Source organism: Suncus etruscus, chromosome 6 (assembly GCF_024139225.1).
Source record: "Suncus etruscus isolate mSunEtr1 chromosome 6, mSunEtr1.pri.cur, whole genome shotgun sequence".
NCBI lineage: Eukaryota > Metazoa > Chordata > Mammalia > Eulipotyphla > Soricidae > Suncus > Suncus etruscus.
This window is the reverse complement of record NC_064853.1, coordinates 44,413,538-44,434,875: the sequence shown is the minus strand read 5'-3', so window position 1 is coordinate 44,434,875 and position 21,338 is coordinate 44,413,538. Positions and strand designations below refer to the sequence as shown.

Here is a 21,338-nt window from a genome sequence, read left to right as displayed (position 1 = left end):
AGAGAAAATATTTTGGAGAAGACTCATTTCACTTGAAAAATGGTGGGGTGAAAGTAGTCATTGTCTGACTTGGGTTGGACAACCTAGTATGCCTGGAGCCCAGTGTTGGTCTTATGCCAGAGGTATAAAACTTAAAACTTCAGGGTAAGGTCTCCATGTATTTAGGACAAGGCTTTTCCTTTCCATGTCCCCCATATTTTGCTGCGCCTATGCAAACAACAATTGCCACTCTAACACCGTTTATACTGCATTTCTTTAACTCTTACCCTTAAAAAAAAGAAGAAAAGCTTACTAATCTTCTGCTAGGTCTTTAATGAGTTAATTGGTGATTCAATGATTTTCTTTTTTTTTTTTCTTTTTTTTTTTTTTGGTTTTTGGGCCACACCCTGTGACGCTCAGGGGTTACTCCTGGCTATGCGCTCAGAAGTTGCTCCTGGCTTCTTGGGGGACCATATGGGACGCCGGGGGATCGAACCAAGGTCCGTCCTAGGCTAGCGCAGGCAAGGCAGGCACCTTACCTCCAGCGCCACCGCCCGGCCCCTCAATGATTTTCAAAAATATACTTGCTACTGAACTTTTCCTTCCTCTTCCATCTCTTTAGTTTTTCTATTTTTTTAAAATAACTTGCCTTTGTTCTGCCTGAAACAAATGTATTATGATCAATTGTGTCAACTATGTGATGTATTTTCTTTAAATAAATTAAAAAAAAAAAAGAAAGTTAAAAAAAAAAGTAGTCATTATCCTGAGCAGGGAAGAGATCACACAAAAACGCTCTCTGAAGACATTTAAGCTAGTTTTAAGTTGGAAGAATCAGAAAAGATGCTATAAAAGGCAATTCACTAAAAACTAATTTATGACAACAGTAACACAAGAGCTTGACACTTGACCTGAGCTTCCAGGAGAGAGGTTCCACAGAGTCTACGGACCAATGGAAAGTTTTCCCGGGGCAAGTAGGAGACCTCCTGGCTTTCCCTCACTCTGTAAGATCCTTAACAGGATCTAAGGTTCCCAGGGCAGAAACACGCTGCGGGCCTCTGCGGGCCGGAAATCATCGGCTGGGAGCTTTGATGCTCCCGTTTGCGGCCTGGGCGGAGCCGCTGAGAGCTTTATGTCGGAATCGACCAATGGGGTGGCCTCACCCGGTTGCCAGGACGACGGAGGGCGGGGCCCGTCGGAGGCGGGGCCTGGACCTCGGGGGCGGGTCCGGGGCGGGGCTTATATAAGCGGGGGGGCGCCCGCGCGGAGGCGGAGCGTGGGGGTCGGAGGCTGCGAGGCGGGCGGGGCGCAGGCCGCGGGGCCCGAGGCCGGGGGGGAGCGAGAGAGCGGAGGTGCCGAGGATCCGATTCACTCGCTGGGGAGACCTATGGGCCGAAGCCGTGTAAATGCGTTTTAAGGCGAGTTTCCAGAGCGAGGGTGGCTCGGGAAATCTCGGTTGGGGGGGGGTTCGGGCGCTGACCACTTGCTGACCTGTCCACCCCCGGCTCTCTTCTTGCCCCCTCTCAGCAGGGGCCTCGGCTCCGCAGCTGCCACTCCTCCTTGGGGTGTTGCACAAGTTTCGAGGTCACCGGCGACCCCCCCTAGCAGCGCGGGCCCCCCCGTGAAGGAGGACGGGGTTTGGTAAGGGCACGGTGAGGGGGGGACCGAACCCTGGACTCTGCAGGGTTCTCTCAAGCTTGGGGCTCTCGCATCCCCTCCCCACCTGGTAGCATCCTCCATGCACGCTTAGAATCTTAGCCCGGCTGGACCAGGGCATCCCGGGCCCCCACTGACAAATGGGGAAACTGAGGCTGAGGCATACCCCAAGGTCACGCCACTGAAAAGGGATCCCTTGGTGCAGCTGCTTGGGACCTCCTTAGGTGGACATGTCAGGAGCAGGTGGGGGGGGTCACCCAGGAAACTTCCTCGACGAGGTTGTATTTTTCCTGCTCCCCCTTTTCCATTCTCTCCGCAGCCCCCCCTCCCCAAATCCTCCACCCCGGTCCCCCCCCCCGCCCTCCGCTCCCAAACATTTATTTCAGAACTTGCATCCATATTACCGATGGGGAGACTGAGGCTGGGACGGGTCATAGCATCTGGGCCCATAGAACTTGATCCCCGGGTAGAATCTGGGCTCCCTAAATGTCCGCATCCTTCCCAGAGGGAGGTCTGGCGGGGTGCAGGTGCAGTTGCCGGGGCGGGATGCAGCCCACACCATCTTCCTTCCTCTCCCGCAGCGTGTTGCATACTTCCAAGGAGGAGGAGACGGTGGCAGCAGCAGCAACTCCATCCCACTCACCCACCCACTAGCTCATCCTTCTCGGCATGGCGGGCTACCTGAGTGAATCGGACTTTGTGATGGTGGAGGAGGACTTCAGCACCGGAGACCTGCTGGAGGAGCTCTCTCTGGGGGCCTCACAGGCTACTACGGTGAGAGGGTGAGGGGCTGGGAGCTGGAAGGGTCCCTGTGCCCTGGGCAATACACCTCAAGGTCTTCAACTAGTTCACTTAACTTGGATCCTGTTCTTGCTTTTTGCAGAAGATAGGCTCCTTTTGCCCTTGTGCTTCTAGTTCTTGCCCCAAATGGGTCCCTCCTCTGTTCTGAACCTTAGCACTATCAGATCCTGGAGTTGACGCCCCTGCTAACCCACACCTATTCCCCATTCATTACCAAGCTCTGTGTCTTCAGGCCTTTTATGCGGCCCTCCAGAACTGCACCCTGCTCAGCCCTCCTTTTAATCCTACTAGCCCATCTGCCTAAAACGGTGAGAGAGGGTGAGGGGTTGGGAGCAGGAAGGGCACCTGTACCTTCGGCAGTACACCGTGTCTCTGACAATGGACCTGAGTCAAGGTCTTTGTCTCATCCTGTGCCCCTTTGACTGTTAAAGGTCACCCAAGTCAGAATTTTTGGGCAGGTTCCCAGGGCTGGCTCCTGGGGGTGTAGTCAAAGCCCCTCTTCTGGTTTCTCTCCTGCATCTGCCTGCTGCCTCTCAGCTGACCTGCTCTAGTGGTGTTCTGTTCTGTGACCATGCCCCTCCTGCCTTTACCCAGGCTGTTGGCTCTGCCTGGGCACCGTCTCCAGTCTCCTCCCCTCTCCCCACATCCCAGCCTCCTACTCGCCTTCTCTCTCTCCCTCTACTTTCCCTATTCCTTGAGGTCCATCACTGTCACCGTTTCCTGTTTGCCCAATTACAATGTGTGTATCTTCTTTCTCCATGCTCTCTTCACTGTCTTTGCTAGAAACTCCCATCTGCTAACTGGAGGGGTTTATGGTTGTTTACCAAGGCTTTGTTTTCATCCAGGGGTCAAACCCTGCCTGGTCCCCTTGATCCTGAGCACAATGCTAATTGGATATCAGTAAAGAAGTGTTGCATAAAGGGAAAGTGAGGGAGAAATGGTGCTGTTTGCAACTACAGTTCCAGCTACAGGGAGAGGAGGGCCTGCAGTAGCCTCCCAGTCTTGAAGGCCTGGCAGCAGAGTCTCCTACTGCCTGTAGGATTGGGGTGCCTGCAGAACCTGACCATTTCACAGCCAGAATTGAGACTGGACATACTTGGAGGACAGTGGATGGCATGCCTTCCATCTACTGTGGATGGCATGTTCTCATATCCACCCCTCTTGTCATGCAGGACAAGGTAGCTGCCTTCTTTGTGGCTGACCTGGGAGTCGTAGTGAAGAAACACTTCGGCTTTCTCAAGTGCCTGCCACGTGTCCAGCCCTTTTATGCTGTCAAGTGCAACAACAGCCCAGGCGTGCTGAAGGTTCTGGCAGAGCTGGGGCTGGGCTTCAGTTGTGCCAACCAGGTGAGCTGCTGTCCTGCCTTGCTCCCGTTTCTGACTGATTGTGGGTGTCTTCGGAAGCTTCAGGCACTGGGAAGCTGAGGGTGGGTGCTGGGGAATGGTCACCTATACTTGAACTTTGATGTCTGGAAAGGAGAAGAGGTGAGAGCAGAGGAAACAAACATAGAATCTGCCAGCTTGGAAATTCCAAATAGGAACCTGTGTATCCTGGAAGAAAAAGGGGGGTGTCACTAAAAGGATGATGGAAGCCTGTACTCAGAGGTCATCAGGGATGTAGACCTTGATGGTGCTGGCTGTGGGGGGTACATGGGTATCAGGTATTTTTGTTTTAGTTTTTTGCTATACCCAGCAGTACTTAGGGTTTATTCCTGACTCCATTTTGGAACTACTCTTGGTAGTGCTCAGGGGACCATATGGGATGCTAGGAATTGAAGCCTCATACAAAATAAATGCCCTACCTTCTGTACTACCTATCTCTCCACCCCCCCCCCCACCCCCGGTATGAACCCAGGAATGTGCTTTACCACAGAGGCCACTTCCCAGTCCTCGGGGTAACTTTTTGTTGTTGTTGTTGTTGTTGATGCTATCAATGTTGAGTTTTAGGCTACACTTGGTTGATCAGGGCTTACTCTTGGCTCAGCACTCAGGGTTCCTGGTGGGGTTTGGGTCACTCTATGATGTACTGAGGTTTGAATTTTGAAAAAGGCAAGTCCCCTACCTATCTGCTGTATTCTTTCTCCAGCCCTTGGTAATGTTTTTTGGCTTGTTTATTTTTGGCTTTGTTTATTTGGGGGCTACACCCAGTGGTTCTAAGAGCTTACTCCTGGTGATGCTGGGAGGAGTCACATGCAGTGGAAGCATTTCAAATAAGGGTCAGCTGCCAGTAAGGCAAGTGTTATACTTTCTCTACAGCACTTAATTGCTATACTTTCTCTGGGGGGTTACACCTTTAATGGAGATTTCCCAATTTCTTTTTTTCCATACCTCCATACCTTCCACTTTTCATTTTACTATTACTTCTGGCTCTACATTCAGTAATTACTCCTGGTGGTACTCAGGGACTATATGGGATGCTAGGGCTCAAAGCTGATTTGGCTGTCTGCAAGGCTTCTGTACTACCTCTCGGGCCCAATTTTTAAATTCCCTGGCATATAACTACCTATAGGACTAGATACAGAGTTTTGCATAGAACTATGCATTATTAGAGCTATTCCAATAAAAAGGTTTTTTGTATTTTTTTCTTATATTGGAACCACCTGGATAAACCAAAACTCTACATTTCACAATCTCTAATTTTTTTTTCCTTTTTGGCCCACACCCCGTGATGCTCAGGGGTTACTCCTGACTGTGCACTCAGAAATCGCTCCTGGCTTGGGGGACCACATGGGACCCTGGGGGATCGAAACATGGTCCACCCTAGATTAGTGCGTACAAGGCAGATGCCCTACCACTTACACCATTTCTCTGGCCTCACCATCTCTAATTTTTAAAGGTGCCATATTTATAAATTCTAGGTGTTTCCTTTGCTATAACATGATGCCTAGGGGTCAGTTTAAGATCACAACAGCAGTACCACTAGAATTCAGTAAGCAACCTTCAAGGTTCTCTATCACTACCACAACTCTGGTAATGTCTTTGTGAAATGATCCAGTTACCTGCCTCCAAAAGAGTCTTGTTCAAACTCACTTGCAGAATCGCTCATTTCATCTCTCAAAGTTATTCAGCCAGATATAGTCAACTCAGATTCAAATTTTTTTTTGTTTAGCATTTTATATATATAAAAAAGACCCTTTACCAGTGCAACATTCCCATCACCAATATCCCAAGTGTCCTTCCTCCCCACTCCACCCCACATCGGCCTGTACTCTAGACAGGCTTTCTACTTCCCACATTCAGTCACGTTTTGTTATGATGGTTCTCAGTGTAATTATTTCTGTGACTGTACCCACCACTCTCTGGTGAGCTTCATGTCGTGAGCTGGACCTTCCAGTCTCCTCTATTTTGTCTCTGAGAATCATTACACAAATGTCTTTTATTTTTCTCAAAACCCATAGATGAGTGAGACCATTCGGTGTTTATCTCTTTCCCTCTGACTTATTTCACTCAGCATAATAGATTGTATATACATCCATATATAGGAAAATTTCATGACTTCATCTCTTCTGATGGCTGCATAATATTCCATTGTATATATGTACCACAGTTTCTTTAGCCATTTATCTATTGAGGGGCATCTAGGCTGTTTCCAGAGTCTGACTATTGTAAGCAATGCTGCAATGAATATAGGTGTGAGGAAGGGATTTTTGTATAGTATTTTTGTGTTCCTAGGGTATATCCCTAGGAGTGGTATAGGTGGATTATATGGGAGCTCAACTTCCAGCTTTCGGAGGAATCTCCATATCGCTTTCCATAAAGGTTGGACTAGATAGCATTCCCACCGGCAGTGAATAAGAGTTCCTTTTTGGGGCCGGAGAGATAGCACAGTGGCGTTTGCCTTGAAAGCAGCTGACCCAGAACCCAAGGTGGTTGGTTCAAATCCTGGTGTCCCATATGGTCCCCATGCCTGCCAGGAGCTATTTCTGAGCAGATAGCCAGGAGTAACCCCTGAGCACTGCCAGGTGTGGCCCAAAAAAGAAACCAAAAAAAAAAAAAAAAAAAAAAAGAGTTCCTTTCTCTCTACATCCCGCCAGCACTGCTTGTTCTCATTCTTTGTGATGTGCACCAATCTCTGTGGTGTGAGATGGTGCCTCATACCATCTTTCGTATTTTTTTTTATAATTTTAATGTGTACCTGTGTATTTTCTCAACTAATCATTTTAGTGTTTTGTTGTTACCATTCTGATTTGTTGAATGCTGTGGACTTAGTTCCCTCCCACACTTTTTTTTTTTTTTTTGGTTTTTGGGCCATACCCGGCAGTGCTCAGGGATTACTCCTGGCTCTATGCTCAGAAATCGCTCCTGGCAGGCTCAGGGGACCATATGGGACGCCGGGATTTGAACCGATGACCTTCTGCATGAAAGGCAAACACCTTACCTCCATGCTATCTCTCCAGCCCCTCCCTCCCACACTTTAGCTTGATGGAGACTCCAATATTTCCCTTCATTGAGCAAAGCTATCTCTGCGATAGACAGGGCCAGCAGTGTAAGGGAGACCCGATTGGAGTGCTTAGCTTTCTCTGTTTTCATTCTGTTTTTACCAGGTATCACCTCAATACTCTACAATTCTGCAGTGCAGCTTAGAACATCCTTGTTCACTGAGCAAATGTGTTTGTGGGGCCAACAATTGTTGTAGGTGGGATTTAGTAGTGAATGAAGCAACTAGCAAGGACATTTTTTTTTATGGATTTCATTTTCTAAAAACCAAATAAGTTAAAGAATGAAAATCTCAAGTGGGAAATAGGAAAAAATAGTCTCAGAGTTAGTTCTGGGAAGATTTCACTGAAATTTGATTATACAGCTGAAGGAAGCCTAAGATCAAGCCAGATAGATAACAAAGAGGAAAATATTCCAGACAGATGGACTAGTATATGCAAAGACTCAGTATGATGGGAGCATGTTTAGAATTGCTTATATGTGATATGGCCATTACTGTTTTTTTGTGTTCAATTGTTTTTAGTGATTTCTTTGTTCTCTTTTTATTTATTGGGGGGGGCGCAATTCCAGTAATGCACAGAGACTGTTCCTGGAATTGTGTTTAAAAATGGCTCCTGGGGGTACTGGGACCATGTGGTACTAGGTATCAAAATTGGGGTTCCAGCATACAAATCATGTGAATCTGCCTTTTGAACCATCTCCCTGACTGTCCTAGTGTCTCTTTTAAAAGGAGCCTGGTTTTTTTTTTCTTTTTACATTTTTATTGAGATCAATATAAATTACAAGTCTTTCACAGTTATATTTAAGGTACATAGTGAGAGTGAATCAGGGCAATTCTCATCACCAGTGATGACCTCCCTCTGCCACTGTTCCCAGCATGCCTCCCATACCTCCACCCTTAGCCCCTTGGACTGCTAGTGTAACAGGTCCCTTTTGTGTATAGCTTGTTGTGGTTTGGGTCTCTTGATTCTATTGTTGAGTTGGGTGTTTAAGACTGATCATTTTTTTATTTCTACTCAATGCTCATTAAATTGCTTTGCCCCAGTACCATTCACTTTTTTTTTCTCAGTTTGTAGGAAGACATAGAAATATGAGGCAGAACAAGATGATTTATGTTCTATGGTTCTGATAAAAAAAAAAAGCAGACGGGACTCCTGTCTAGAAGCTATAAATATAAATTTAAAATGGGGGGGCTTGGTATGGTGATTTTTTTTTTTTGCATAGGCATATCAAGTATTGGGGAAATTAGAAAGGAAATTCCCTTGGCCTAAGAGATACAAGATATCTCCACCGTTGAAGCATACTGTCATGAGCCTGACTACAGGAGCTTGTTTTATTTTTATTTAATTTCTGAAGACCCTCTTTTAAATTCTGGACAGCATTGTAGCTAAGTGTTGTGAGGAGAATTATAGAAATGGCTCTTGGTAGAGAAAGGAGAGTTGGTCTGGGCAAGATGACATGGTTGGAAGGATTGCAGGTAGGAGGAAGGTATCAGGAAGGTTAGGAAGGTTAGGGTTTTCCTTTATAGAGACTAAACCCCCTTTTGCTTTAGCACTTGCTTTGTACACCTAGTCAGATGGGTGTGTGGTATGGTTGGAGAGATGATCATTTCCCTGCTGGGGATGCTGTGGGCCCCTGGGAATTCTTGCAGGTAAGCAGAACTAGAACTTACTTCCTTTTTTATTTTATTTTATTTTTTGTTTGTTTTTGGGCCACCCCCCTGTGGTGCTCAGGGGTTACTCCTGGCTGTCTGCTCAGAAATAGCTCCTGGCAGGCACGGGGGACCATATGGAACACTGGGATTTGAACTAACCACCTTAGGTCCTGGATCGGCTGCTTGCAAGGCAAACACCGCTGTGCTATCTCTCCGGGCCCAGAACTTACTTCCTTAATACTACCATTTAGCTCATAGTTTGGGCCCCTGCTCTGGGCAGAGAAGGGTCTCCTCCCTTCCTGACTTCTAGATCTAGTAGTATGTGAAACTAAACCACACTGACCAGAGCCTTCAGCTTATAAACATCCAGGGCCCAGGTCCTGGCCTTTTAGCCTAAGAGGTTGGTCTCCCAAGAACAAGAGATATGGGGGTATCAGGGCAGAGAAAGGTCTGGTAGTTGGTGGAGACATTAAATGTCTTTGCCATTTGTGAGGGCTTCTAGATGCCAGGCGCTTTGCCAGGCATTTTCTGTCCATGATCTCATTTCGTTCTTGAAAACCCCGAGGTCATTTTACTGCAGTTCTGAAAACAGTCTGTGAGGAATGATCATCTGAGAAAGGAAATGGGACCCAGAGACTGACCTGCTCCCCAGGAAGTGGTCTCTCCCTCTATTATCTCTGACTTTGCCAGGCCCTTGGGGAGGAGATGGTGGGTGCTCTGAGCTAACCACAAGTGAGACAACTCAAACCCCTTCCTGGCAGGGTGGATGGCTCTGGCTTGGGAGCACTTATTAAGAGGTGGTTCCTGCTGCATGACTTTTCTTGGAAAGCCAAGGCTGCCCTCTTCTGGTCAGCAATAGTAGTGACCACATTTAACAGGCCTGCAGACCTGGGATCCAGTATATTGGCATGATATAGGGTCTAGGGTAGGTGCCACATGCAGGTTTAGAAAAGCAGAAAACTACCGTGGCTATAACTACTGGTTGTGGATGTTTTGCAGGGCAGGTATAAGAAGGTTGAAAGATGCTGATTCTTTAAGATATACAGGATATATGTTGCATATTGTATACAATATATATATATATATACTGTATATATACAGTATATTTTGTATATTGTATGGGGCTCAGGCCCACCAATCCACTTTTCTACAGCCTTATTCTGACTCTTGCTCCCTTCCAGTCCTTTCTTGCCATCTCTCTAGATGTACATCATTTTGTACCACAACCCTCACTCCCAGCCCTTTCTCTCGTTCCCTTTTTGTGACGAAACCAAATGACACCTAGCCTGATTGCCCTCTGTTACCATTACCTTAATACAGACACCTTAGGCCATTTCTTTCTAACCTCCACTCATTATTCCATGAAATCTTTTCTTATCAAAGTCCTGACCATTTCCAGAATCCAGGGAACACACTTTATATGAAACATTCCTTTTGAAACCTTTTTGTTTGTTTTTTGGGGTGTTTGCGTTTTGGGGTGCTCAGGTGTTTTCCTAGCTCCATACTCAGGAATTACTCTTGGGTGGATCAGGAGAACATATGGGATACCAGGGCTTGAATCTAGGCTGCTGTGTGCAGGGCAAACACCCTACCCACTAAACTATTGCTCCGGTCCCCTTCTTTTGAATATATATATATATATATACATATATATATATATATCTTGCATTAAATAAATAACGATGGGGCTGGATGGTGATGGATGGCAAGATTCTTCTCTTTGCCACCCCAGGCCACATGGCTTTGCATCCCCCATTCAGCCGGCGGGTTCCAAGTTAGGCGAACGTCGGAATCAGACTCACAGGCAGACTTCAGGAAGCATCAGCTTTATTCATGCCCTATTCACCACATGTGTGTGGCCTATCTCATAACCTTTTAAGCATTCAGCCATTCTAGGCTACCCTGCGTCTTAACCCTTTCAGCCATCTTCCCTTTGGCCTCCATCCTGGTTCAAGACCAAAAGAGGCAACGACCCAAAAGCCAGAGAGCGCAGCAGGGCAAAGACCCCTAATCCCCTGGCTCCAGGGTTTACCTACCTATTCCAAGACCCCTCCCAGGAATGGGCCGGGTCTTGCAGGTAAGGTCACACCTAATATCCGGTTCCCAAGACCCATCCCAGAAATGGGTGGGTCTTAGGTATCTACACCAAATCCAGGATCTCAGATAGGTACACCAACATCTATCTATCTATCTATCTATCTATCTATCTATCTATCTATCTATCTATCTATCTATCTACCTATATAAAACCTTTATTTAAGCACCATGATTGTAGTTGGGTTTTAGTCATAAACAACCCCCCCATACCGATGTAACATTCCCACCACCAATGCCCCCCTTCCCAACGTTTGCCTGTATTTGAGACAGGCATTCTACTTCTCTCACTCATTAAGATTGTCATGATAGTTGTTAGTGTAGTTATTTCCCTAACTACACCATTACTCTTTGTGGTGAGCTTCAGATTGTGAGCCAGTCCTCTTTTGAATATTTTAAATAAAAGAGTGATTTATTTGCAAAAAGGAAAAAAAAAGCGGGACATCAAGGAATCCCAATTTTTGTGTGTAGTTTTGGGCCATACTCAGTAGTTATCAGAGATCACTCCTGGTGGTGCTCAGACCATATGCAGAGGTGGGGGTTGAACCTGGGTTAGCTGTGTGCAAGGTAGCACATTAATCTCTGCACTATCTCTCTGACTCCCATTTTTTTTCCCCTTGGGGAGAGGTGTCAGGCTTTATCTCCAGAGATAGCCAGCTTAATTTGAGTTTAGTGGCCATATAATATGAAAAAAATATTTACAAATATGATCCACCAAAAAATACAGAATGCTTGTGGTTTTTTATAGCACCGTATAAAAGACACTCATGGTCAGTAGTGTACCCCAGTTATACTCAGCAAGTTTTGCAGTTCTGTCCTTGTTGATGCATGTGGAACACTCTGATCATCTTCTCATCACTCAACACAGATACTTCTTTTCTACCTCAGATCTACACTCAACAGTTTTTTAAAAAAAAATTTGAGCTACACCTGGTAGTGCTCAGGAGCTATTCCCAGCAGAGTTCAGGAGATCATACAATTGATTGAATCCAGATTGAACCCAGACCTCCTACCTGCAAAGCATGTTCTCAGCCCTTTAAGTCCTCTCTCCTGGGCCCGTAGCAAAAATTTAGGGAACTAGAGATAATCAAAGCCAGCCAGCAGTCTGCTAGAACTTTTTCATCTGGCACAGCTGAAACTCTGGATCCACTGAATGGCACTGCACTGTGGCAGCATGTTTTTTCAAAGATTCTCAACAGTCACAAAATGTTCACTTTTTAAGGTTCAGATGTGAGGTGGATGTGAGCTGCTGTTCTTCCCCTGACTGAACCTCCATGACTGCTGAGATAGCATCCCCTTTCATAACCATGTGGTCGCTGGGTTTGTGTCTGCAGGTAATCACTGGATTATCATCTCTTCCCTATTCTCCCCCCATCTCTCCCACACCTGGCTGTGCTCAGAGGACCTCTGGATTTCACCGAGGGCTTCCCTGAAAACTCTCACTCAGGAAGTTCCACTTCCTCCGTTGCCTAAACAGATCTCCTGCCCAGATCTGCCTGACCGGATGCTGACCAAGGGCTGCAGGGAACTGGGTCTGTTCAGTCACGCTGGCATCCTCCCCTTCTCATGGTGAAGAGCCCCAGCAGTCCTCCTCCCCAGCCACAAATATTCTCCCTGGCCTCCCAGGCCTCCTGGCCTTCCCCTGGAAGCTCCCCTGGGTGATTAATGTTCATGCAAATCAGATCTGTCAGACTCCTTCCCCAAAACCGAGGCCATTTCCTGTCATCCCAAGAAGCAATGTAAATTCCCTGATTTCCCTCCCAGTTGACTCTGCTTTGCCTGGCTCCGGCCTCATGGCCTCATCGTCCCCTACTGCTCACTCACATTCCTGCATCCTTGACTAAGCCCAACACCTGCTTCTCTTAGAGTCTTGGTTCTAGCCATTCCTCTACCAGAAACATTCTTCTGTTCCCTCCACTATGGAAACATTTTTCCCTCCACTCAGCCTGGCTAAGGCCTCATTTTATTTTTATTTATTTATTTATTTATTTATTTATTTATTTATTTATTTATTTATTTATTTATTTATGGTTTTTGGGCCACACCTGGTGACGCTCAGGGGTTACTCCTGGCTATGCGCTCAGAAATCACTCCTGGCTTGGGGGACCATATGGGATGCCAGGGGATCAAACCGAGGTCCATCCTAGGTTAATGTGTGCAAGACAAACGCCCCACCGCTTGCACCACGGCTTCTACCTCAAGGCCTCATTTTAATTTCAGACTCTCCAGTCAGATCTTGCCTTTCTCCTCTCTAAAGTCAGCTTTTTTTCTTCTTGCTTTTCTTTTTTTAGTTTTTGGGTCACACTGGCGGTGCTCAGGGGTTACTCCTGGCTGTCTGCTCAGAAATGGCTCCTGGCAGGTACAGGGGACCATATGGGACACCGGGATTCGAACCAACCACCTTTGGTCCTGGATCAGCTGCTTGCAAGGCAAACACCACTTTGCTATCTCTCCGGCCCCCCCTTCTTGCTTTTCTCCCTTCTCCTTCCCTCAGTCTTCCTGATTCCCTCTAGCCTGAATCCTCCTACTTCATTACCCCTATTTGTTTTTGGCTGCCTTGGAAGTTTTTTTATGCTCAGGGAATACTTCTCAGCTCTATGTAGAGGCCTTCTCAGGTCTATGTAAGATCTTTTTCTTAAAGTGCCAGGTGGGTCACTTAGGAGCGGAGTGACTTTGGGGGGGTAATGTTACATTTTTTTTAAACAAAACAAAAACTTTTCTGTACATTCCCCTCTCTGTTATTTCTGCACTGGGGAGGAGGGTCACATTAGATTGCAATGTCCTTACATTTGACTGAAGGGCTTAATGCAGGTTGCATATTCAGATACTCTCTAGGGCTCTCCTTTTAGACTGTAGGGTCTCCAGAGTTTTGGATGCAGTTAAGCTGTGTGAACTTGAGTACATCACACACCTCTGTTTCCTGTCTCATAAATTACTACTGAATTAAATGAGAATGGATATAGCCGATCCAGGACAGATGGTGGTTCGAATCCCAGCATCCCATGTGGTCCCCCCACCCCCCAGCCTGTCAGGAGCAATTTCTGAGCACAGAGCCAGGAGTAACCCCGAGCACTGCCGAGTGTGACCCTAAAACAAAAAAAAATGAGAATGGATATGAAAGCAATGCAAAGAGTAGGACAGCAGGTCAGGTGTGTACCTTGCTCACAGCCAGCCCAGAAATTTTTATTTCTAACACTCCCTGACCTAATCCCTGAGCACAAAACCAGGAGTAAGCCCTAGCACCTCCCAAGTGTGATCCCCCAAAAAAACAAAAGAATGCAGAGTAGAATGTAGGATGTAGAATGTAGGATGAGTCTGTCATGAAGTCCCCAACTTCTGTGAATGATGACACATGACATCAAGGTGTGACTATTTCAGTCTACAGTGATGTGTGTGAGTTCCCTGTTTTCAGGACCTCTGTGAGCTCACAAAGTGCTTTATGGGAGTTTGAAAGTGATTCAGCAGCACATGGGTCCCTGAGCATGGTGGGCAGCTCTGGTGGCCCCTGGTCACCATTGGACTGACTCTGGAGGCTTCTGAACACCATCAGGATAGTTTCAAGGTTCTAAGGAACATGTGTTCTTGGTCTCTCATTTTGAACCTAGTTCACTAGAATTGCCAGGAGGGGCCTATGAGTCCCTTCAAGGCCCTTGAGTTCCCCTGTGGGAAACCAAAAAAAGAAAGAAAAAAATCCTCCTCTCAAAAAGAAAAGTTTATTCTTCTAGAAAACACTTGTCATCACTAATAGGCTGATTAGGCCTTGCACTAAAAAATAAAGCTCTGTGGCAGCCCCACATCCTAGTACTGCTATGTTGCAGCCCTGCCTGTTTCATCCTGGGTTTAAGGATCTCTTGTCTCAAAGTGAATCCCAGGACCCCACGAGTAGAACAACAGGTAGGGCAACTACCTGTATGCAGCTGACCCAAATTCAATCTCCAGCACCCTGAGCACTGAGCACTGCTAGAAGTAAGCCCTGAGTTTGGCCAGGGCCCCAAACAAAGCATAAAGTAAAAGTAAATTCCACTTCTATTTTGGTTTTATTTTTGTTTTGAGGCCACAACTGGAGGGACTCAGGAGTACTTTCAGTTTCTGGTGATGCCAGGGCTTTGACAGGCAAAATATGTGCTCTAGCCCTTTGATTCACCTCTAGAACCCTGAATCCCACTATGTACAGCCCTCCCCAGGGCCAGCTGCGATATTGCTCTTCTCTGTGCTTCCTTGCCCTGTAAGGGCCCAGTAGACCCTGATGCCTCCTCACCACCACCTTTGGGACCCCGCAGGCAGAGATGGAGTTGGTCCAGCGCATGGGCATCCCCACCAGTAAGATCATCTACGCCAACCCCTGTAAGCAAATCGCACAGATCAAGTACGCTGCAAAGCATGGGGTCCAGCTGCTGAACTTCGACAATGCTCTGGAACTGGCAAAGGTGGTAAAGAGCCATCCCAGTGCCAAGTAAGCTAAGGAACCCTCATGAGGGGAGGTTGGGCTTGTGTGTGGGTGCGGGAGTTTGGGGGGCATAGAACAATGGAGAGGAGCCCATCTAGAGCAGTAGACCCTGCCTGACAGCCAGCCATGAGGACAGGAGGTTGCATAGGGCCCTCAAGGACTGAGGCCTGGAGGCCAGGGCCTGACCTGAACAAAGTGAGTAGGTCCAACACAGGCAGAGAACAGCACATGGCCTCAATGGGGTTCAGGCAGACACAATGGTCAGTGGGTCAGTATAAATGGCAAGTGCAGGTTGGGTGGCTGAGAAGACTTGTGCTGTGGATGGAACATCCAGTGAGGGACCAGGCCAGGCCGAGGACCAACATATATGTCCTTGGAAAAGGGCCAAGATTGGCCCAGGCTCTGGCTTTCACAGGTTACTTGATGCTGGGGGTGTCCAGGGAGGAGTCTGGGGTTAAGGGGGGGGTCATTCTGGTTCACCCAAAGCCCCTTTCAGTTCATCTGGACTATTAGGGCACTTATATTTGAAGTTTGCTTCCCCTCCTAGGAGAAAAACTGGTTGGCGTGGAGGCTGACTGGGACGAATGGGGGCTTCGAAAGGATGGGAGGTGGTGGTGGGAGATCAGGGCAGAGTTGAGGGACTGGCTCTGATAGAAGACCAGTAAGCACTGTGGGCTCACGGGGGGCTGGGCAGCTTTGAACCACTTAGGAGCTTAACTGAGACTCAGAAAACTTGCGTGTGTGTGTGTGTGTGTGTGTGTGTGTGTGTGTGTGTGTGTGTGTGTGTGTGTGTGGTGTAGGGGGCAGCAATGGGAGGTTACCCGCAGGGGTGCCCCCATGTCTCCTCAGGCTGGTGCTGAGTATCGCCACCACTGACTCCCACTCCCTGAGCCGCCTGAGCCTCAAGTTTGGTGCGTCCCTGAAATCCTGCAGACTCCTACTTGAGAATGCCAAGAAGAGCCATGTGGAGGTGGTGGGTGTGAGGTGAGTTCCAGGAATCCCCCTGCCCCAGGAATGAATCTACCCCATGCAGAGGCTTCCAGGAGGGCCTGCACCTTACAGCCAGAGAGGCTTCTTTGGAAGGAAAGTGTGGGTCGCTCAGTGCATGGTACCCAGATAGTCTCATCCCCAGAGGTTCCAGGAGACCTGGCTCTGCCAGCTATAGGGCAAAGGCAGACAGTCACACATATGCTTTTCCTCTTCTGCAGGGCTAGGGGAGAAAGAATCATCGGCACCTCTAGATAGTATTTTCGTTTGTTCTGGACTTAGTGCAGGCGCCAGGCACTGTGCAAAATGTATCATGTGCAGAATCCTACAACCTGCCAGATCTCCTGCCGTTTCTATTGATGGGAAATGGAAACCCAGGCAGGCCACAGTGTTGGCTCAGATCTGAGGTCCTTGGGGGTGGCTGGAGCATCATGTTCCAAAGGGCAATGGCATCTTGCCTCCTAGCCACTTCTTTCTCAGTTGTGGCATTAGTGAAATGGGCCTGTCTTCTGGGAGGCACCCCAGAACCCTTCCTATAAGACAAAACTCTTCCTCCCTCCTAGTTTCCACGTTGGAAGTGACTGCCCCGACCCCCAGGCCTACGCCCAGTCCATCGCAGATGCCCGGCTTGTGTTTGAAATGGGCACCGAGCTGGGCCACAGGATGCACATCCTGGATCTTGGTGGCGGCTTCCCTGGAGTGGAGGGCCCTAAAATGAGATTCGAAGAGGTAACCTGTGACTGAGCAGCACAGAGGGCTGGGGGGTGTGGCTAGGGAGGCAGTGTGTCACAGCAATTGTTACACCAGTCCATGGTGCCTACAACCTCTTCTTGGATTTTTCTCACTTCTTACAACCTTATGTTTGTTTCAGTAGAGCAAATCAACAGAGGTCACCCCAGGCCAGGTACATAGTTAAGTTTTAACCAACATGTATTTGCATATCATATAAGTCATAAGTATTTCAGGGAGTGGTATTCCCCAATTACTCTCAGGTGGGCTCATGAGAAATCAAATGGGAAGGGCAAGGGGAGGAAAACCAACCGCTTAACCTCTCCCTTTCGAGTTTCCCACCTGTGAACTGAGAGCAAGAAAAAGGTGCCATCACTATCCTCACTCCAACCACTAGAGGTCGCTTCTTCATAGGATATACCTCTGCCTAGGATTTGCCCCATCCAGGACTTGACCCTGAGAAAACATGGATCTGGCTGCAAAGAATTAGCCTCCAATGAGCTTTGTGGCCTTGTTCATGACAAAAAGTTCAGGGCACATACCTGGTCCATCAGATTTGGGGGTTGCTGATGTTGATGAAAACATTCGAAGTGGGGCATGACTGAAAAAATTTAGGCCTATGGAATAAGACAGGTTTACAAACACATAGTTAATATGTATATTCTTCAGCAAGTCTATCATAAAAATATTTGTATAAAATAATTAAAATATCGGGGGCCGGAGAGATAGCATGGAGGTAGAGCACTTGCCTTGCTTGCAGGAGGACGGTGGTTTGAATCCCAGAATCCCATATGGTCCCCTGAACTTGCCAGTAGTAACCCCTGAGCGCTGCCAGGTGTGACCCCAAAAAATATAATTAAAATATTTTTTTTTGTTTTGTTTTTTTGTTTTTGGTTTTTGGGTCACACCCGGCAGTGCTCAGGGGTTACTCCTGGCTCCAGGCTCAGAAATTGCTCCTGGCAGGCACAGGGGACCATATGGGACGCCAGGATTCGAACCGATGACCTCCTGCATGAAAGGCAAACGCCTTACCTCCATGCTATCTCTCCGGCCCCTAAAATATTTTTGAAATGTGAACTGGTAGGGTGTTTGCTTTGTAGGTGCTTGACCTAAATTTGATCCCTGACACCCCATATGATCCCTCAAATCCCTCCAGGAGTGATGCCTCAGCCCTGAGCACAGCCAGATGTGACCCAGAAACCAAAACCAACCCCCAAAACCAAAACATAAGAAAACAAAAAATTAACATTGATTAGTTTAATCTGGGTGATAGAATTAAGGGTGGCTGTGATCCTTTTACTTCTCTGTACTTTCTGTAAAACTCTATTATTTAACAAATTGGCTATTTCTGACAAAATTCACACCAGTACATCTGGAATCTGACTACCAAGCATTTGAGGGCATCGAGGAGAAAAAATCCCAAGAGGCTGAGGTATCCAGCCCTGCCTCTTGCCTACTTTCTTGTCCTATTTGCAGTTACCAGCAGGAGCCTTAGCAGCTGCCAAGTTCTTCCTAAAATCAAAGATGCTGTCAAGAAATAGACTTTAAGTTGTCTTCAATATAAGACCCTGATATGATTGTCTCTCATCTACCTATCATCATCAGATTGCTTCTGTGATCAGCTCAGCCTTGGACTTGTACTTCCCAGAGGGCTGTGGTGTGGACATCCTTGCCAAGCTGGGGCGGTACTATGTGACCTCTGCCTTTACCTTGGCCGTCAGCATCATGGCTGGGAAGGAAGTTCTTCTGGACCAACTTGGCCGGGAGGGTAGGTACCAAGTGGGCCATAAAACTCCATTCTTCCCTGAAGCTCAGGGCAGAAAGTAGCTGAGGTGGATCTGGTTTGGAGCTTGAGTGGGGTCTGGTGAATGGGTCCTCACTTAGGTCCATACTAAGGGAAATTTAATGGGTCCAAGGATGCTCCTCCTGGCCCATTTCCCTGGAATAGAAGGGCTCAAAGAAGGATGCAAAGTGATAAACCTGGTGAGAGCATTGCTCTTTGTGGAGACCATGCTCTTTGGAGGTAGGGTGGGTGTAGAGAGGGCTGTCATGGTTATAAAGGGTTCAGTGTGAGTGGGATGCTGTGTACTGTGCTTGGTGCTGTACCTGGATTAGCTGGCTGGTTATTAATCCTGTGCTACAGATGAGCAAATTGACGCTCACAGAGGTTAGATAATGTCCTAGATTCATACCGAGCTGACTGGAAGGACAGCTTGCTAGACTCAGGCCCAGCTGTATTATGAATCTGAAATTTAATCAGGTGTGTTTGCAAAAGTCAAATTCCTTTGCTCCCAAGACCTAAGTAGCATCTTTGTTTCCTATCCATGCTCTTATTTGATCAAGATTGCTATCAAATCAACCTTAGGGAGAATAGTCACTATACTAATCTCATCAGATAGATGAAGCTGCTGAAAACCAATGATATGCAAGTGAGTGGCTTAATAGCTAGTGAGCAGGAAAGCCATGTCTGAATGCCTGTCTCCTCCCCAAAGCACAGTTCCTTAGTCTTCCTCTTCTTGACACATGTTACAAATCATTTATGGCAGGCAGAATGCGGACATGAGAGACTTAATCACTAGCCCAGGGTCACACAGTTTCTGAGCTGGGAGTCAAGTTCAGGCTGGCCTGCCTCAAAGAGTTTGCTAACAGGGCAAGACCCAGGCTGGAACAAGGAAGGGACAGCCCAAAAACCTACTTGACCCCTCCCCTCCCTGCAGAGGAAACCGGCTCCACCCTCAAGACCATGGTGTACTATCTCCCTGAGGGCATTTACGGAAGCTTCAACTCAGTCCTGTTTGACAACATCTGTCCTAGCCCAATCCTGCAGAAGGTGAGCCTGCAGGCATGCCCTGTTTCCGTTTTTAAGCAAATGGTTTTACTTAGGATTATGAGAGGAGAGATCTCGCCCCAGAAAGCAAAGGAAGAGTTGCCAGAGCAATAGTACTGTGGGCAGGGCCTTTGCCCTGCACTTGCCCGACCCGGGTTTGAGTCTCAACATCACATATGGTCCCCTGAGCACTGCTAGGAGTGATCCCTGAGCAGAGAACCAATTGTAAATCCTGAGCACCACCAGGTGTGGCCCCCAAACAAAACAAAGTAAAGGAAGACAAATGATAACCCTCCCCAAGTTGAGGAGTGGTCAACTCCTGAATGGAGTGTCAGTAGGTGCATTTTCAGTTGGGTGTGTATGTGCATTTAAAAAAGGGTTTTGGTGTTTTTAATTTTAAGTTGAAATATTTTTTGTTTTTGAGGCCACACCCAGTGGTGCTCAGGGCTTACTTCTGGCTCTGTGCTCTGGAATCATTCCTGACAGGGCTCAGGGACCATTTGGGGTTCCAGGAGTCAAATCCTAGTTAACTACATTTGAGGATAATAACCTACTCACTGTACTCTCTCTTCAGCTTTGGTATTTGGCATTTTATTTTATTTACTTATTTTCTGGTAGCACTCAGGAGTGTCTGTGTTCAGAAGTAATCAGTAATTCAGGAATAATCCCGGCAGGCTCAAGGGATCATACGGGATGCTGGGAGTCAAACCCAGGTTGCCCGTGTGCAAGGCAAACGCCCTACCCACTGTGCTGTCTCTCTGGCTCCAATAATTTGATGTTTTAAACTGATTTTTATTGTTTTTGTTTTGGACTTTATTGGGCTGTACTCCTGGCTCTGCACTCAGGCAGGGATCACTCCTGGCAGGGTTCAGGGGACCATATAGGGTGCTGGTGATCAAATCTGGGTTGGGCTTATTCAAGGCAAGCACCCTACCTGCTGTAACATCTCTCTGTTTTTTAATCTGATTTTTTTTGTTTTGTTTTTGGGCCACACCCAGCAATGCTCAGGAATTATTTAGAGTGTAGCACTATAAGTATTATAAAAATTACTCCTGGCTGTGCTCAGGGATATGGGATACTGGGGATAGAACCCAGGTCGGCCATGTGCAAGGTGAGTGCCTTACTTGCTATATTATCTCTCCTGCCTCCTCCTCCTCCCATCCCATCAGATTTTTTTTTTTTTTAGTTTGGTATAACTTTTTTTTTTTTTACATTTTCCTTGACAATATAATTTCTTTTTTTTAATTTTTATTGTGGTCAAAGTGAATTACAAGTCTATCACAATAATATTTAAGGCACTTAGTGACAATGAATGAGGGGCATTCTCACCACCAGTGTTGTTCTCCTTCCACTCCTGTTCCCAGCATGCATCCCATGTCTCCCTCCTTTGCCCCCCCCCCCCAAATAATGCTAGTGTAACTGGTTCCACTTGTACTAGTTGTTGTGGATTGGGTGTTGATTCTGTTGTCATTGACTTTGAATTTGATGTTCAAGTCTGATAATTTTTTATTTCCACTAAATGTTCATTCGACTGTCTAGTCCTGGTACCACCCATTTTTCCCCCTCAAATTATGAGGCTGAACAAGATGATACCAGTGATGTGGTTCTTCTGGAGTTATAAAAAAAAGATAAGAGAGTGGGGCCGGCGAGGTGGCGCTAGAGGTAAGGTGTCTGCCTTGCAAGCGCTAGCCAAGGATCAGGACCGTGGTTCGATCCCCCGGCGTCCCATAT

At 47.1% G+C, this 21,338-nt stretch overlaps 1 protein-coding gene across 1 annotated transcript in view; it reads left to right on the top strand.

The window, feature by feature from the left end:
- The first annotated feature begins 1,501 nt into the window (after nucleotides 1-1,501).
- The window catches only part of AZIN2 (antizyme inhibitor 2), a 37,376-nt gene continuing 17,539 nt past the window's right edge, over nucleotides 1,502-21,338 (top strand). Inside the window, exons 1-8 of the mRNA XM_049774834.1 lie at nucleotides 1,502-1,617; nucleotides 2,214-2,406; nucleotides 3,606-3,779; nucleotides 14,898-15,070; nucleotides 15,914-16,048; nucleotides 16,615-16,780; nucleotides 18,386-18,548; nucleotides 19,498-19,610. Coding sequence (XP_049630791.1) covers nucleotides 2,302-2,406; nucleotides 3,606-3,779; nucleotides 14,898-15,070; nucleotides 15,914-16,048; nucleotides 16,615-16,780; nucleotides 18,386-18,548; nucleotides 19,498-19,610 — 1,029 coding nt within the window. The 5' untranslated portion in view covers nucleotides 1,502-1,617; nucleotides 2,214-2,301. The remainder of the gene's footprint in view (nucleotides 1,618-2,213; nucleotides 2,407-3,605; nucleotides 3,780-14,897; nucleotides 15,071-15,913; nucleotides 16,049-16,614; nucleotides 16,781-18,385; nucleotides 18,549-19,497; nucleotides 19,611-21,338) is intronic.